This window comes from Oncorhynchus mykiss, chromosome 3, assembly GCF_013265735.2.
Source record: "Oncorhynchus mykiss isolate Arlee chromosome 3, USDA_OmykA_1.1, whole genome shotgun sequence".
Taxonomy (NCBI): Eukaryota; Metazoa; Chordata; class Actinopteri; order Salmoniformes; family Salmonidae; genus Oncorhynchus; species Oncorhynchus mykiss.
Window position 1 is genome coordinate 18,569,306 of NC_048567.1, and position 19,062 is coordinate 18,588,367.

At 43.8% G+C, this 19,062-nt stretch overlaps 1 protein-coding gene across 1 annotated transcript; it reads left to right on the top strand.

The window, feature by feature from the left end:
* The first annotated feature begins 392 nt into the window (after positions 1-392).
* LOC110511593 (R-spondin-3) lies at positions 393-18,943 on the top strand. The gene is made up of 6 exons (XM_021592448.2): positions 393-1,211; positions 8,055-8,246; positions 8,629-8,772; positions 9,057-9,203; positions 9,512-9,697; positions 17,315-18,943. The coding sequence occupies exons 1-6, from the start codon at positions 1,118-1,120 to the stop codon at positions 17,551-17,553; spliced, it is 1,002 nt and encodes a 333-aa protein (XP_021448123.1). The 5' UTR covers positions 393-1,117; the 3' UTR covers positions 17,554-18,943.
* Positions 18,944-19,062: the final 119 nt, after the last annotated feature.

Sequence of the window (19,062 nt, forward strand, 5' to 3'; positions counted from 1 at the left end):
AAGTTTCAAGTGATTGTACATCAAAAACGACACAAAATAAACAGCACGTCATGCAATAAGGCTTTCTAGCACAAGTGCACTTCTTTTTTGTGTTCTTGATGATTGCAATTAGTGCCATCTACAAACAATTAAAACTTTTAAAGTGTGTTTCTCTGTAGCCAAAAATAACAGTAATCAAACATAATAAAAGTGCATCATAAAATCGAAATTAAAAGGACTATTTGGCCATAAACAGTGAATATCTGAAATTCCATAGAAATACTACGTGCGTAAAACAGCGCAATTTCCCAAAGACACATTATCAACACCATGCCAAGTAAAAGTCTTCTCAACGGAGGGGTCAAACGCGAAGGAAATCTAACGTGGGGGTGCTTGCCCTCTAAATAAACTTTCGAGCGTGTAGCGGGAGACCGCAGAGGGCTGAAGTCATAAGAGAGCGAGTTGGAGTGGGGAAATGAGTATTGCACGCAAAACTGAAAAGAGCTGAAACTGCGCAGATTATTTTTGCTTTAACTGTCGAACAACGAGAAGTGCGCGACAATCAAGTTGGTTCTCACCTCGTCGAATCTTGGTACTTTATTACAGTTAGGTGCTGCTGCAGCCAGTGACGCGCGCGGCTCCCAGTTTTTGTCTACTCTGTTAGATGATGGGGATGACGCGATGACCTCCTACACGCAGGGCACAATAAAGTAGCCCTCACACCTGGACGTGCGGGGAAATTCGAGAGAGTATCAGTGGAGGATACAGGAAGACAACTGAAACTGTATCAATATGCCAGCCTCGATTATATGATCTACGCTTTCTTTCTTTGAGTATCTTATTTTTCCCGCGGTGGATGATAATCTAACGGTTTGGTTGTGGGAATATGCTCACTACGGATACCTGATTTGGTCTCGCTTTGTGGCACACATGAGGATTCTATCAAGGATGTTACTGTCTAAACGGCCCAGGTGTCATTGGGCCATCGTAAATCAGACATCACTCTCTGCGCAGAGCAGGGGATTCTGCTCTTTCCAGGAATAAGACAACACATTCCCTCTCAAAAAAGTGGAATCAAAGCTGCACTTTTCTGGAGGACATTGACATTGGCTATTCAAGTCATCATCTCCGGGTTACTATGCAATTACAACTGATCTCCTTTGTTTTGATCTTGCACTGCATGGAATACACTGATTGTCAGCAGCAACCCTCTAGGTATCGGCAACATAAACGTGAGTAAAGAGCGCCCGCGCATGCAGTGAGTTGCTCGCGCGCACACACATGCTCCTGGTCTCTGTTCCATTGAACCCTACTGTAGTGTTGTAGTGCCTATCATACCATATGACATACATCTTTTCATGTAGATGTATAAATAACATAACAATATGAGTACTGTATCAAGGTTAACCGATATGATTTGAACATCTCATACTTGACAATGACATTTACAATGAAAGATCATAGCATGGCTTTAGGAAATATGCCTAATTGGGTTGGAATGTTTTTTGGTTGAGGTGAGATGTAATAACATAGTCCTGTGGTTCAATCTCTATTACAACATATGAAACTTCCCATAAATGAATGTGTCCAAACAATGTTGATAGGGTGGGTAGCTTATAATTTATAATATGATACCGTTTTTTAAGTACAGCCCGCATTTAGTTATAATCAAAGGCAACTCGACCAATCTAAAAAATGTGTTTTCAGATCAATAAACTTTCATTTTAATCACTAGGCAACATGCCTCTGTGGAACTCACTATATGGTGTCTACAAAAGCAATATGCGTACTTTACTCTCTGCAGCGGCCAATTTTACGCACATTTCGTCCTCAACCACACCGCAGTCAATCATTGGACTGCATGGCGTTCAACATTACATGACCCTCGGGTTTGTCATTTTTTACTGATAAAATTCAACCAGTCACTGTTCCCTGACAGTTTTCTTAGAAGTTTATTCCACAAAGCTCCGTCCGCAGTGCGCGCTGCATCCCCTAGTTCCCATCGCTCTCTAGCGGCCAGTGGCAGAGCACTTTTTACGCGGCATGTCTGCCGACAAGTATGTTATAACTTTCTGATCTAAATGATTCATTACATAGAAAGTTCATCTGAAGTGTATTATATTTGCATTTCACTGATGTTATGGAATGTCTTCAGTGCTTGTGCTTCCTCTGCAACACTGAGTAGGAGCTTTGAGCATGTGGCAGCGCGTGCCATCTAACCGCTGTTAGAGGATGCTGATACAGTTATCTTCTTGATTGTAATACATGTAGAATATAAGATTGTGCATCTAATGTGAAAATACATGAAAGCCTGGCCATGTTCATCTTTAAAGGGCGTTCTGTGTAGAATTGCCAAAGCTGTAACACATTTTTTTTGTTTACCATAACTGTGACTTTCTGTGGTGATCATTTTTTGTGGTGTTGAAAAAATGGAAGAGGGAACTCATATGTTCATATTTATTTGGCAATTCAGAATACAACAATTTTTCAGTTAGAAATTCAGAGGGGTTAGTATCTTCTATGAAATTATTTACAGTATTTCAAAGCTCTGAAGCAAAACTATCATCATATCCAAAACACAACAAAGAAGCTCAGGTAAATCAGTAGACACTTTACTCATTTTTTGTTTTGCTTCCTAGATGTTCAGAGTATCAGCAACATTGACCATGGCAGGGTTCTCCAACCCCAGTTCTGTGTGTTAGTGCTGGGCTGGAACAAAAGCCAGCACTTCCAGTAGTTCTCCAGGACCAGAGTTGGAGAACTCTGCATGAAGGTATCCGTTCAGCATCTTTCTTTAAGCCTAATAGATATCATGTTCTGTGTCAAGTAACTCCACAGGTCTCACCCTGTATCTTGTCAGTAGTACCATGGAGCTTGCTTTATTATTCTCTCTCTGCACTATATTGAAGTTCCAGATGAGCTTCCAGATGTGCTCTTCTGCCTTAGTAGAATGGTTGAGTATTGCATGCATCACCTGATGCCAGGTGGATTGTTATCTGGAAAGATAGGCTGGTAACAAACAATAGCGGTGTTTTGGGGTGCGTCCCATACGCATTGCCTGAAGAAGTGTTTAACGTCTTAAGAACCACTTCTTCAACTTGATATATCATCTTCTTATCTAAACCCTACATGCCTGCGTAGAAATTGTGGGTCCACATTGGTTTGTGGGTGCATTCCAGATAGACAAACTGTGGGCCTCCCCTAGCGCATCGCAGCCTACTTAGCTGGCGCTAATTGAAGGAGGCCGACCTGACATATGACTATCTGTGATAGTCAGACAGAGAGAGCAGGGTGAATGAGCTCTCAGTCAGGGACCTGACCATGCAGTCAACTGGCCAAAAACAGTCCACTTCCTTCTGCCCTTGATGTATCCACAAATGAGAGATATGAATGCCTGCGAGAAAACACAAGATAGCATAATGATTTCTAGAATAGAGGCCAGAATGATTTCTATGTGGTCTAGAATATAGATGCCAGATGATTTCTGTGTGTTCTAGAATAGAGGCCAGAATGATTTCTGTGTGTTCTAGAATAGAGGCCAGAATGATTTCTAGTGGGTCTAAAATAGACACTAGGTGTGAATAACAGATTGGATTCCTAATAAAGGGAAAGAAGGACAGATAATGAAATTGAAGGAGGGGGAGATATGCAGAGGTTCAACACTACAGAGTTTGATTAAGAAAACATCTTGGAAAGGCAAACTTATTTTTTTTTAGGTCTGTGCCCTATGACTTGCGTGTTTGCCTTCATCATTCTGCTGTTAGCCGTTTTGTTTATATCTACACATGATGCTCAAAATAATCATGGTTGTTTTCATCTTGTGGTCAATGATTTTCATTTTACAAGTGGTTCAAGCAGTTCAGGCAATTGAACCCTCACAGTACAGACGTCACAGTACAGACCTCACAGTACAGACCTCACAGGACAAACCTCACAGGACAGACCTCACAAGACAGACCTCACAGGACAGACCTCATGCAAGAACAATTTTGTTGTTTGTATGCAAGCCGCCTAATTGATGTTGGGCAATTCCATGGTAACAGAATTATGCTGAGACTCTGATTTCTTACTTTAAAATGTATACCAAACAAAAAAACATTGATTTCAAAGTTTAACAAACTATATACACAAGGACTACTTTTAACAATTTCCACTGACAATGTTACAATAACCCATTTCCAGGAAGAACTTTGCATCTGCACCGATTTTCCAGAAAATGTAGATTTCAAAAAATGTCCTATGTAAATTGTTCAAAGAAGTCATTATGCATAGAGTTCTATCGTTTGTTAAACTTTGAAATCAATGGTTTTTGTTTGGCATTCATTTTAAAGTGAAAAATCAGAGTCTTAGCATAATTCTGTTACCATGGGATTGCCCTGTTGTGTCAGTGCGAGCTAGGCAAGGGCAGGCAAAATTCCTCTGTGTTAAGGGTTCTGTGAATTAGGGGGCCTTGGCAGGAACACATGAGGGCAAATGGACAGCAGTTGTAAAGATTGCTAAAATATTTCAAACACAATCTCTGTGATCTATGGCAATCTGGCAGCTAACCCTGAAGTGAAGGAGGGAGAAAAGGCCAACAACTCACCCACGGCACGATATGCCAGAGAACTAGGAGGATAAAAACACCTACTGCACACACTGATATGCTCCTTGCGTAGCTCTGCAGTGGTGAATACTGAGACTAGCTCTTACCATGTGTCGCAATCCCAGAAGTTGCCCCTGAGATGTTCCCCCTAAGAACTGATATAGGATCTGCGTACATTCCCCAAACCCTTACCTTAACCATCAAGGGACATCTACTAAATGAGCTCAAGGGACATCTACTAAATGAGCTCAAAATATCTGACTCAGTGAGGTGCTCCCTGTCATTGCATCAGGTACCATGCATGCCATTCTCTGGCCAATAACCCAGCTCTTGAGTGGACAGATGTATTGCATTTTTTTACCATTGTAGCATAGAAAAAAACTGCAACATTTCCTCTCTGCCCCATGGAAACGTTTGTAGAATTGCGGAAAATCTGATTTAAACTGCAACACCCCCCCCCCCCCCCCCCCCCCCCCCCCCCCCCCCCCCATTAACTTTAAAGCTGCAAATATTTCTCTCCGCGGCCAAGAGGGGGACACTAAAATGTTTTGCGTGCGAAGTGGGGGGCTTAGCCCCCCCCCCAAAACCTGCACACATTAAAGTCATTAGCCTTATGAACATAGAAACTTGATTGCAGTTTCTATGCTACAATGGTAAAAAATGTAATACATCTGCCCACTGGGCACAGAAGTCATTTCAACGTCTAGTTTTGATTTACATTTGCTTGAGTTGCCAGCTAACATGAATTCAACGTGAAATCAACCACAACAACAAAAATCACCACATAGTTGGATTTCGGTAAACATGTGTGTAAAATAAAGTCAAAATTCACTTGCGTTGGTAACTTTTTTGCAATCGATTTTCCACGTTAATTCAAAGTCATCACATTCAATTTGACGTGGTAACAATGTTGATTCAAGTAGTTTTTGCCCAGTGGGTGGTAATCAGAATGTGTGTCAAGTTATATGGCTATGATTTGATTCATGTTTGAAGTGACATTTTATGATTACCTTCAAAAAAGCTATTATTTCACGACCCTAAAAGGGTATTGTTTACCTTGTTTTTAAATAAATCATGTACAATTGTTTGGCCCGCGGCCCACCACTCAGATTATATTTTGTCCCACCAATCCCAAAAGTTTGAGCACTCCTGGTTTAAAGTAACCCAGAGCCACCTGCTAGTACCCTTTTCACATTGTGCCAACCCAAACTATAATGTGCAGGCTCAGATATGATCTTTTCACATGTCCTTTCCTGCATGGTTCCAGCAACTAAGGAACAGTAGATGCATAACCAGGACCAATACAGCTCAGTTCAGCTTGGATCAGTAGTGTGAAATAGCAATATATATCCTCAGTCAGGTACTCACTTGCAGTTCCTGCTGGTAGTCCTAGTACATACCCAACCTCTTCTCCTCTCAACCAGTCTGTCTTCATCTCCACCGTCCTCTGAGGTCAAGCTCTGTAATTCAACAAGAGTTGAGAGTTAAGCCATTTGACATCCTGCCCTACAAATCAGTCACACATAGCTTAAATCAGCAGCGGCAGTCAGGACGCATGAGTTTTCACTTATGCCCAGTCCAAGATGACAGTTTGTGGTAATGGAGCCTCTGCTCAGTTCCCCATTTGACTGTAGACTTCTCACATACTGTGATGACACTATCCCTCTTTCAAAGACACTGTCCTACCCTGGGCATTTTATAGCCTCCTTATTATAGTAGAGACTGGACACATTTATGCAGGACTTTAACCTGGAGACCAACTCCAAAGTCTGAGTAATAACACTTTCCTGTGAACATTTTGCATACATAAAATGTTAATAATTTCAACCTGAGCAGGTGCCAACCTCCACACCAACCAACAGAGAAATATGATGTTATTCACATTCTGGCAGGGCTTTTTTCTGAGCCTATGGAAATATCTCTGACACAAGACTTGCTATCTGAGTAGAATGTATAGGCCTACAGACAGGCAGTTTTGCAATCCCTTTCTAATCCTACCATCAGTCATAATGAAAGCTCAGCCTTTCCCTGTTTCTAACACGGTCGACCCTGTGAACGATGTGGGTCGACAGATAGGCTTATCTTCAACACAAAGCATAATGAAGATGAATTTGAGACATGTTGCAAAGTTATCAGTGCCAGTGCCGATTACTCATCTTACTCATTTGGCTGTGTTCGCAGTGTCATGGCCAGACAGTCAGCTGGAGGTCTGTCTGAATATTGATAATGTTGCCAAATTGTTTGGTCCTTTTAGTCATAGTACAACGAATAAACTGTACTCCTTCTGTGGAGAGAGCGAGAAGAAGAAGCGCGCGGCTTCTGGCGTCCCGTGCGAACCTTGGCATGCTTGACGTCTCATTTGATTATTTTTCCCTCCAAGAGAGTCCACAGGCCTGCTTGTTGCCTGTCATGTTTAGTATTGAGTTGTTCTATGGTCATTGTTCCCAGAAAAATCTGTAAATCTGTAGCATTTTGTCACCATCCAAACGCTTTGTTGGCTATTTGGTATCCTCGTTGCGGTAGTTGGATAGAAGTCATAGACTACAAACAGTTCATATAGTCTGAAGAGCTATATTTGTTTAAATGTAAGCAGTAGTCCCTCTTTATTTAATTGAGAGAGAGAGAGAGAGAGAGAGAGAGAGAGAGAGAGAGAGAGAGAGAGAGAGAGAGAGAGAGAGAGCGAGAGAGAGAGAGAGGCGTAGTTGATTTGTGATATGTTGACGTGTGATGTGTTGAGTTGCAGTGTTGGTTAACACCATCTGTCTCACAGCCGCAGTAATATATTAAAACTATAACTTGGATTGGCATTGTCGATTCTTTTAAAAACGTAGGATATCTCCATTTCCACATTAGTTCTATTGAATGTAAATGATAGTGTAACAACATGTTGAGGGATGTTCCTCTGTTCCACCGTTGTTGGTTGGTTTAGTGTGGCTGGGTGTTGATGCACCTTTTGCATATTGTTAAAGTCAGATACAGTACCGTGTCAGTTTAGGGACGATCATCACGTAGGAGTGACGCCACCTGACATAAGACAATGCCTTTTTGCAATGATCATGTCGTTGTCTCAATTACTTTAGTTGAATACACTTATGTTATTATAAAGCACTCTGGATAAGAGTCTCTGCTTAATCAGTGCTTCTCATCTTTGGGTAGCAGTACCCTGTGAGGGTACCTGCCAACCTGGCCTGTACACAGGGTACTTGGAAAGGACCCATATGCCAAACGATCAGTTGTACAGGAGGAGTGGGGTACTTCAGGCAGATCAAAATGTGATTTGGGGGGGGTACAGTATCCCAAAAAGTTTGAGAAACCCTGTGCCTACTGATTGTATGGTTGCTTCCCAAATGGCAACCTATTCCTATAGTGCACTACTTCTGCAGTGCACTATAAAGTCAATGTTGTGCCATTTGAGACACATACAAAGTAAAATGTCTAAACTGACTTTTGTCCTTCTGTGCCACATCATCTCCCTCCGTCTTACCTGCAGAGAACCCAGGGGTAAGCTCAGGGTGCCAGGGAGGCTGTCTGACCTGCTCTGATTATAATGGCTGTCTGTCCTGTAAGCCCCGCCTCTTTATCTTCCTGGAGAGAAATGGGATGAGGCAGATGGGGGTGTGTCTGCCCTCCTGCCCCAGTGGTTTCTACGGCACCCGCTCACCAGACAGAAACACATGCACAAGTAAGTTGCATGGCTATTACCAAAGACGTAACCTACCTCTACTTTTACACTAAGGGACGGTTTACATAGACAGATTAAGCCTAGTCCTAGACTAAAAAGCTATTTCAACTGAGAATCTGCATGCTTTTTAGTCCAGGACTAGGCTTAATCTGTGTTTTAGTGTATGTATTAAGTCTATTTGGTATCACTGCATGCCAGTCACTCCAAATGCATGATCTTCTATTATTTTGTACACTAAAATCTCATAACGAGATGTGCAACGATGTGCAGCCAATTGTCCTGTTTTAGAGTGCTGCTCATTCTAACATACTGCATGTTCAACAAATCACTTCAAGAGCAACATAATCTTGCAGGCTGTTGACTGACTGACTGGGTGTTTCAGAGTGCAGGCCGGAGTGTGATTCTTGCTTCAATAAGAACCTTTGCATGCGGTGCCGAGCGGGGTACTATCTCCACCTGGGCAAGTGCCAGGAGAGCTGCCCAGAGAGCCTGGTCTGCAGCGACACACAAAGGGAATGTGTTCCCAGTGAGTAGAATATTAGACTGTTACGTTATTGTCAAGTCCTGATGGTGTTGGTGTTAGACACGTTACAAAGAGAGGGCTAGTGTAGTGTATCAGCGTTACATGTTTGTTTCTATGTCTCAGTCACATGATGTAAAATGTGGAGTTAAAATAGCATATCGTATTGCATTTGGTTTTCTTAGAATGGAAGAATGCAGTTAAATGTAATTGTAAAGGTCTTTGTTGTGTGTATTGATGTGATTTGATTCCAATGCAGGTGTAATATTATGTATGTGTTGGTGTTTCAGAGTGTCCTGCGGACTGTGATGCCTGTCTGATCAATGACACATGTACGAGGTGCAGACCAGGCCTGTACCTGCTGCTGGGGAAGTGTCACCACGTCTGTCCAGATGAGTTTGAACCAAACGACAAACTCATGGAGTGTTCCCTTCAAGGTGAGCTCCAGAACAAGGAGGAGAGAGTGTTTACCAGTGGAGGCTGGTGGGGAAATCTGAGGATGGGCTCATTGGGCCGGAATGGAAAGGTATGAAACACATCAAACACATGGTGTGTTTAGTATCCAGCCAAAACAATAAGCCCAACCTCCGATTTAAAGTGGCACTAGACTCCACTGGTGTTTACTTCAAATGCTTTACAGTGTCTTTGCCCTTCTATATGTGAATTTTGGTTGTTAATATCTTTGGTCTATGCCTCTTGTAACATACAGTATGTGTCTCCTCCTCTTTCTTAATTATTTGTGCAGTGCACTGCGCAGTGGGTGAGTGGGGAGAGTGGAGCCCCTGCTCCCGGTCAGGGAAAACCTGTGGATTTAAATGGGGTGAGGAGACGAGGACCCGGGAAGTTGTCCAGTTCCCTACCGCCTACGGAAAACCCTGTCCCCCCATCTGGGAAAAGAAAGAGTGTGTCCTCAAGAGGAGGCGATGTCCAGGTAAATACTATAATAACTATACCGGGGATCATCAGTAGTAGGACAGGTCACTATCTCCATTGTTAGTACAGTTGCAGGCTAGAGTTCCGGAACCAACTTTGTCTCTAGACTATAATCTGAAATGACTGGTCAGTCATCTGCCACTCCTCTCCTCTCCTTAAGGGACCTGAATTGTTGACTTTAAGGATATGCATTGTGGTTAGTGGATAATGGTGAAATGCCTGTGTGTTGTTGCTCTAACTCTTCGAATCCAGACTTTACAGATTATAAAAATATGTCAAAACACTCGATTTTTCCTCGTAAACATTGATCTGATGATTTCTAATGAATTACCAAAAATATGTTTTCAACCGAAGCCAAACAGAAAGAGTGTTTGTAAGAAGGAGTTTGGGGTCATAAAAATATATTTGCTTGTTGCTTATTATATTTGTATGTGGTTTGTTTGTCATTGGTGGCTGAGGGGAGACTGATCCTTCAGCCGGCCCTGACTGTAGTGTTAAGGGTCAGACAACAGGCCCTCAGCCCTCGAGCCCCCCAGGCCCCCAGCCCACCAGGGCTTCTAGGCAGCCTTACTTACAGCACAAACACAACCCCTCAGTAGCGATTCAGCAGAAAAGTTTACTGTGAAGCAGAAACACACAGACTCCTCAAACATCCTCCCTTGGGGAGCCATGAGGCGATGGGGGGAATCAGCATTAGTTTAGACTAATAACAGCAGCTGCCAACACACATACAGATCTGAATACACACCCACATCAACTGGTCCCTTTAAAAACCATAGGCGGTAATTTGTAAAGAGTCCTGGTTGGGTTGAATCTGTCATTTAGGCTGTGAAATGTGGCCTCTGCTCCTCCCCCAGTCTGTCGTCTTTCTCTCTTTCTCCCCTTTTTCTCCACCCTGCTGATACTCTCTTTTGCACACCCCAAAAAAACACACCACCCCTCCTTCCTCCTGAATGGGGCTCCTGTTCCCCTGTCTCGTGGTGGAGTGGGGGACTTAGTGTGGAGTCGGTGCTGTGCTGATCGGCCTGAGCGGGGTGGAGGCAGGCCAGAGCTGTGGGTGGGTAGGTGTGTGGGTGGGTGCCGGTTACACACTGTAGGCCGAGGCCTGGTTATCACACACACACACACACACACACACACACACACACACACACACACACACACACACACACACACACACACACACACACACACACACATACACACACACGGTTATCGACCTTGCCCCTGCGTGTGATTACCCAGCTGCTTCCCCCGGGTCGGCCGGCCGGCTCCTGGAACATCCAGTGAGCAGAGCTAATTATCTGCTCTGGCGCGTCCCCTCCGCTCCGTGTTTACGTTCCGCATACGCCACGGGGTCACTGGTCCGACCTCCGCCAGCTCGCTCTAATCCCCACCAGCCCCTCAGACACTGATACATCCTCCTCCCTCTATCCCTTCACCCCTCCATCTTCCCTCCATTGCTCCCCAAGGGCCTCCGTCCATCCCCAGACCAGGTTTATTTGTTATTTCTCCAGCCAAGTTTTGTCTTTCTCTAGAAAGAGCTCTCTCTTTTTCTCTCTCTTCTTTTCTCCCTGTCTCTTTTCTCCCCCTGTCTCTTTTCTCCCCCTTTTCCCTCCCTGTCTCTTTTCTCCCCCTTTTCTCTCCCTGTCTCTTTTCTCCCCCTTTTCTCTCCCTGTCTCTTTTCTCTCCCTGTCTCTTTTCTCTCCTTTTTCTCTCCCTGTCTCTTTTCTCTTCCCGTCTCTTTTCAATCCCTGTCTCTTTTCTCCCCCTTTTCTCTCCCTGTCTCTTTTCTCTCCCTGTCTCTTTTCTCTCTCCGTGTCTTTTCTCCCCCTTTTCTCTCCCTGTCTCTTTTCTCCCCGTCTCTCTTGCTGTCTCCCTCCAGCTCTCCCTAATGGCTGTTGTTTTCTAACTTCTTCTCTTTTGGCTCTCTCCATCGGTCTTTTCTGTTTTTAAACAGAACGTTGTAACCTCCATGTCACCCCCAGTCCTCCCCCTCCTTATGAATCAGAGAGCAGGAACTCTCAATATGAATCAAGGAGGTTTTACGCTCCTTATCCACAAAAATGACAACAGGAGCTGGACTTTAAACAGGTCCAGTACTTAGAGAAATATGGAATGTCACAGAATGAATCACAGGGCAAGAACCCTCACTTTCACTCTTCCTCTTTAACACAACTCTGATTTGGTCGTTTCATCTCTAGTAAGCTCTGTTGAGCTACAGTAGCCAGAGGTGTCATATCTTTTCAGTGTACAGTGTCCTTCTCCCCCTCCTTCAACATGCTTGGTTGTCGTAATTGTTAACATACATGTCCTCGCCTGCCTGCCTGCTGTCTCCTTTGTGTTAACAACTGCAGCTAATTTGTCCTCCAAACCACCGTTCCCCTATCTATCTAACCCAGCTAGAAGGTAGCCCCCTCCCGTCCCCCAGCGAGGGGGAGCGGGACAGGCGTCCCGTAGCCTTCAAAGCTCCGGGCATTTCTCCTGTGGGACAGCCCAGAGCCTTTAATCCCAGCCTGGCTCCCACCAAAAGCCCCCTGGACGACAGTGTGCCTGCCATGGAGGATGTTGCCCCCTATGCGTCATTAGACTAATTATGCTCCTGCACATCCCCTCTCTGACTGCGGGCCAGACTGTTTCCCCGCATGCACACACAGGCACCCTAACACACAAACGGTCTGCACACACAGGCACCCTAACACACAAACGGTCTGCACACCAGTGAGCACTGAGCAGCATGATGTCTAGTACTTTGTGCAACCAATGCACTGTAGGGATATCAGTGTAATTGCACTGCATAGGAGTGTGTGTTGGAGGGTGATCCCGAGAAACAATTTCAGCAGTTTTCTTACACTCACTGCTCTCTCTTTCACTTTCTCTCTCTATATCTCCCCTTTTCACCCCAACTCTATGATAAAAATGGTAAATAATCAATGCCAGATGACAGTTCAATGAAAGTATCAATTCAGCTGAGATATCTAGCTAGGGCTAAGCAATGTGAAAGCCAAGCACTTGCATAAACTCTTGTGAAGTTGCAATACTTTTGAAAGCTGTCCTTAGTTACAGTAATCTTATAATCCAGCTCTGTTGATATTACTTTTATAGTCATTTTTCACAGTTCTATTTTACAGTTTATATAAACCACATGCCTGAACCTGATCATACTTTACGTGGACACACGTCACATCAAAATGTTTGTTTTATAATAGCTGCCCTCCCCCACACACACACACACAAACCATCCCAAAAAACACTGCCAGTCATCCACTGCAGTGTAGCGGTGATGACCATGCTGGTAAGAATGTGCTAAATCTCTGTTGAAAATGTTTTAATTCAAGTGTCTCCTTCGGGTCCACTGCATCGCTGGACAGTTTATAGAATCCATAGACACAGTTCAGACAGACAAAAGCCTTCTCTGATAAACATACCCAGTAATCACCTCAACACGAGCCCAGATGAAGTTGTGCCTTGGGTTTTAGGAAACCCAGAGATTATGACTAAGCCGCTTATCTTTAAATGGTTATGACAAACAAAACAATGTGTGTAGAGGGGACTTCCTGTGTTGAAAGAGCCAGAGGTGGGGTGGGATGGGGGGGCGGAGTCAGATTCAGAATGCTGCTCATCTCTTTCTCTCTCTATCATTCTCTCTCTATCGCTCTCATTCTCTCTCTCTATCATTCTCTCTCTCCCTCATTCTCTCTCTATCACTCTCTCTATCATTCTTTCTCATTCTCTTTTTCTCTCTATCATTCTCTCTCATTCTCTTTTTCTCTCTATCATTCTCTCTCATTCTCTTTATCATTCTCTCTTTGTGTGTCTCTCTCTATCTTCCTGTCTCTCACGCTATCTCCCTGTCGCTCTCTCTATGTGTCTCTCTCTCTTTCTCTCTCTATATAAATATATATATATACATATATCCCTGTCTCTCTCTCTCTCTCTCCCTCTATAAATATATATATACATATATCCCTGTCTCTCTCTCTTTATAAATATACACAGTGCCTTGCGAAAGTATTCGGCCCCCTTGAACTTTGCGACCTTTTTCCACATTTCAGGCTTCAAACATAAAGATATAAAACTGTATTTTTTTGTGAAGAATCAACAACAAGTGGGACACAATCATGAAGTGGAACGACATTTATTGGATATTTCAAACTTTTTTAACAAATCAAAAACTGAAAACTTGGGCGTGCAAAATTATTCAGCCCCCTTAAGTTAATACTTTGTAGGGCCACCTTTTGCTGTGATTACAGCTGTAAGTCGCTTGGGGTATGTCTCTATCAGTTTTGCACATCGAGAGACTGACATTTTTCCCATTCCTCCTTGCAAAACAGCTCGAGCTCAGTGAGGTTGGATGGAGAGCATTTGTGAACAGCAGTTTTCAGTTCTTTCCACAGATTCTCGATTGGATTCAGGTCTGGACTTTGACTTGGCCATTCTAACACCTGGATATGTTTATTTTTGAACCATTCCATTGTAGATTTTGCTTTATGTTTTGGATCATTGTCTTGTTGGAAGACAAATCTCCGTCCCAGTCTCAGGTCTTTTGCAGACTCCATCAGGTTTTCTTCCAGAATGGTCCTGTATTTGGCTCCATCCATCTTCCCATCAATTTTAACCATCTTCCCTGTCCCTGCTGAAGAAAAGCAGGCCCAAACCATGATGCTGCCACCACCATGTTTGACAGTGGGGATGGTGTGTTCAGCTGTGTTGCTTTTACGCCAAACATAACGTTTTGCATTGTTGCCAAAAAGTTCAATTTTGGTTTCATCTGACCAGAGCACCTCCTTCCACATGTTTGGTGTGTCTCCCAGGTGGCTTGTGGAAAACTTTAAACGACACTTTTTATGGATATCTTTAAGAAATGGCTTTCTTCTTGCCACTCTTCCATAAAGGCCAGATTTGTGCAATATACGACTGATTGTTGTCCTATGGACAGAGTCTCCCACCTCAGCTGTAGATCTCTGCAGTTCATCCAGAGTGATCATGGGCCTCTTGGCTGCATCTCTGATCAGTCTTCTCCTTGTATGAGCTGAAAGTTTAGAGGGACGGCCAGGTCTTGGTAGATTTGCAGTGGTCTGATACTCCTTCCATTTCAATATTATCGCTTGCACAGTGCTCCTTGGGATGTTTAAAGCTTGGGAAATCGTTTTGTATCCAAATCCGGCTTTAAACTTCTTCACAACAGTATCTCGGACCTGCCTGGTGTGTTCCTTGTTCTTCATGATGCTCTCTGCGCTTTTAACGGACCTCTGAGACTATCACAGTGCAGGTGCATTTATATGGAGACTTGATTACACACAGGTGGATTGTATTTATCATCATTAGTCATTTAGGTCAACATTGGATCATTCAGAGATCCTCACTGAACTTCTGGAGAGAGTTTGCTGCACTGAAAGTAAAGGGGCTGAATAATTTTGCACGCCCAATTTTTCAGTTTTTGATTTGTTAAAAAAGTTTGAAATATCCAATAAATGTTGTTCCACTTCATGATTGTGTCCCACTTGTTGTTGATTCTTCACAAAAAAATACAGTTTTATATCTTTATGTTTGAAGCCTGAAATGTGGCAAAAGTTCGCAAAGTTCAAGGGGGCCGAATACTTTCGCAAGGCACTGTATATATTCATATATCCCTGTCTCTCTATTTCACTGTCTCTCTCTATCCCATTGTCTCTCTCTATCTCCCCGTCTTTCTCTGTGTGATTCTCTCTATCTTCCTGTCTCTCTGAGTGTCTCTCTCTGTCTCCATGTCTATCTCATTGTCTCCCTCTGTGTGTCTCTCTCTATCTCCCTGTCTCTCTGAGACTCTCTGTCTCCCTCTCTCTCTGTCTCCCAGTCTCTCTGTGCGACTCTCTCTCTATCCATGTCTCTCTCTCTCTATCTTCCTGTCTCTCAGAGTGTCTCTCTCTGTCTCCCTGTCTCTCTGTCTCTCTCTATCACCATGTCTCTCTGAGTGTCTCTCTCTCTGTCTCCCTGTCTCCGTGTGTGTCTCTCTCACTATCTCCCTGTCTCTTTCTGTCTCTCTCCATCTCCCTCTCTGTTTATCTACCTGTGTGTCTCTATCTCCCTGTCTCTCTGAGTGTCTCTGTCTGTCTCCCTGTCTATATCTCCCTGTCGCTCTGTGTGTCTCTCTCTCTATCTCCATCTCTCTGAGTGTCTCTCTCTGTCTCCCTGTCTCTCTCTTTCTCCTTGTCTCTCTCTCTATCTCCCTGTCTCTCTGTGTGTATCTCTCTGTCTCCCCCTCTCTCTCTCTGTCTCCATCATTCTTTTTCTCGCTATCATTCTCTTGCTCTCTCTCGCTGTGTCTCTGTTCCAGTCTCTCTCTCTCTCTCTCTCTCTCTCTCTCATTATCTAGTTATCTCACTCTCTCTTGCTCTCACTTTCTCTCTATCCCTCTCTACACCCCCAAACATTGTTTGGACCCTACACTCCTGCTGCAAGAGCAACCCACCAAAGCCCTTTCAATAATGCCTCTTTCACACTGCACTATACACACACACACACACACACACACACATATGCCATAAACACACACTGGACACACACACACACCCTACAATCTTCCTGGCCTTGTGGGATGTATGGGGGCCTCTCCTCCTCTCCTGCCCTGAGCTCAGATACAGATTACAGCTGGGGAGAGCTAGCACCAGTGCCAGCACCAGTTTTGTCTCACCTTTGAGGCTGGTGTGCTTTCATTATTCCTGCCGACCAGAGCCAGGGAAGACTAAACAGAGTTGTATGGCAGGGCCCTATATCGCACTGGCTGGACCCCAGGAATGTGTGGGTCAGCGTTGGGCTGGCGTGCGCTGCGAGCCCTTCTCTGCCTGGTCAGGATGGAGCGGAGCTCAGAGCACGGCTGGGCTGATTAATGGACACAGGCTGAAGGGGGGCCAGGGGGAGAGAGGGGCTCCATGCCTACCTCAGCAGTTTCGCAATCCTGCTGCTTTTCATTTTGTCGATCTCTCTCTCTCTCTCTCTCTCTCTCTCTCTCTCTCTCTCTCTCTCTCTCTCTCTCTCTTTCGGGGTGTTTTATATTAATGATGTGGGGCTTTTCAGCTTTCAGTGGTAACCTCTACAACATTCCATGAAATTGATTTGTTCATGAGATGGCGAAAGAGCAGATCAACTGAGCAGATCAACTATTTAAAGGCATTCTATTTTTGACAAAGCCTTTCAGTGGAGAATTGCAACAGCTGAAATAAACCTTGCTCACAGGGTGTGGCCACTGTCTGTGATGCAAGGCTGACATCTAGTGGTGAATAGGGGGAACATGTTTGTGCTTTGCCATACTACAGAGTTACTCCCTGGACAGCCATCATCACACCCATTCTCTCTTCATATTCATCTTATTCTGTATATCCTCATCTGAAAGTGCAGCTCCTGCCATGACCCTCAACCAGCTCTCTGTGTAAAGTCATGTAGATCACTTGAAAATATCAGAGTGTAATCTACAACATAAATCATTATAAAGAGACGTTAAAATTGATACATTGGACAGGCTGTGTATAGAAACAGAATTGTTTTCTTTCCTTGGTAAACTCAAAAGGCACCTTTTAACCAGATGCCAGCAGTTGACTAACAAGTGTTTTCTGTTCAATGTTTTTTCCATCTCTAGGGCAAGGCAAGGGGAGGAAGGGTGAGCGGCGGGGCGAAAGGAGAAATCGGGACAACCGCCGGGACAAGGACAGCCAGGGGGAAGGCCGGCGGGAGAGGAAGAAGGACAGAGAGAGGGAGAGGGGGGAGGCAGGTGACCGGGAGGACTCTGAGAACAGGAACAAGACAGAGCAAAGACGCCGGAGAGGCCAAAACAGAGACCCTGTTGTCTCACCTGAGGGAGGAGGTCCTACACAGTAACAGAGCCTGGAGGAGCCCTCTCACTCCACCCCCTCTTTGTCCCCCTCGCCCCCTCAACTCCTTGCTGAAGGGGTGCTGCTGCTACCTGTATTATTTAAATATATACTGTATATGCACAAGAGAGATGGGGTCACTCGATCGGGCCACTACAGACTCTAAGGACTTCTCCCCTACATACCTACCTATCTGCCCCCCTCCACCACACACCACTGAGAGGCCGCCTCCCCCTTCCCGTCCTGTCCTCTAGTTTCACCAGACCAGAGAGACCCAAGAATGCTGTTGATTGGACGGGAATGAACAAAACTGCTCTTGTGATTGGATGGACAGAGAGGAGAGGAGTGAGACATTGAAATGTGACAGTATGGGGATGATGTGTTTGTCATTGGGAGTCGGGACAATGTAAATGCTTGTTGAATCGGTTATTTAAAAGGCTCCCGCCCAGTTAAAAACAAACTTTGCGTCTTGGTTTCGATGTAGGTTTAATTTGTGACATTATGTAGAATTGTTGTTGTTGTTGTCTTTATGTTTTTGTTTGTTGTTTTTTGCTGAGTAAATTATCATGGGATATCACTAACAGAAAGACAGACAGACAGTCAGATGTGGTTACTGCATCCAGATGTATAGTAAACATATGAGACAAACCGACTGAATTGATTTTGTGAAAGAATGAGGACGGACCCCAGTGTTTTCCACCCAACTTATTATTGGTCATGTTTGTTCAGAAGCGTCCTGGACAAAGTGCTAGTTTGCCTGTCTGTGTAAGCAGGATCTGTGCTTTCACTAAAGCCACCTGAGCAGAAATCAAAAGCATCTGTATGTCAAATAAACTATAATGGGTTTGTACTTGTCTTTGTTTTTCATTTGTTATCTTTGGGTAATTCTATGCCTGAAAATATTTTTGGTATCTCAGATTGTTCTGGCAACTGTCACATGAAACCTTAATTCATGGGAAGGATGTTTGGCATGCTTTTTCAATTTGTATCACAAACCATTTGGGGAAAAATCATGATAAAAGTGGACAATTTCTGAAATATATATATATATATATTTCAGAAACAAGACACTCCATATTTTAGAGCTCTCGATAAGGAGTATAATGACACCACGATGTTGTCTTTATCATGTACAGTTCATGGATCATTTTACAGGGGACATCTATAGGTCTGAAAGGGACGAATTGGCCACTCTCATCCCACAAAAATAGTTTGTGGTACAAATCTAAAAAACATATCAAACATCCTTACTCCCATATGAAGTTTCTATGGGAAAATAGCTAGAACATTCTGAGATAACCTAAATATTTTTGGGACACGCTAGTATGGAATCGGCCCTTTATTATTTGTCAACTACATCAATAAACACTCTCTGGAGACCTGCCTTTCTAATTTCAGATTGACTGCGTTTGCTTCGTTTTTGCAAGTATTTAGAAAATATATCCATCCTCAACACAGTTGTTTGTACGTTTATATAGGCCTTCACATAAATTGCATTAAATAGATGGTCATAGAT

Coding starts and splice junctions, on each gene's coding strand:
- LOC110511593 (XM_021592448.2), top strand. CDS start 1,118: ATGCAATTACAACTGATCTCCTTTGTTTTGATCTTGCACTGCATGGAA. Junction 1,212..8,054: donor TAGGTATCGGCAACATAAAC/GTGAGTAAAGAG, acceptor TCTTACCTGCAG/AGAACCCAGGGGTAAGCTCA. Junction 9,204..9,511: donor CATGGAGTGTTCCCTTCAAG/GTGAGCTCCAGA, acceptor TTATTTGTGCAG/TGCACTGCGCAGTGGGTGAG.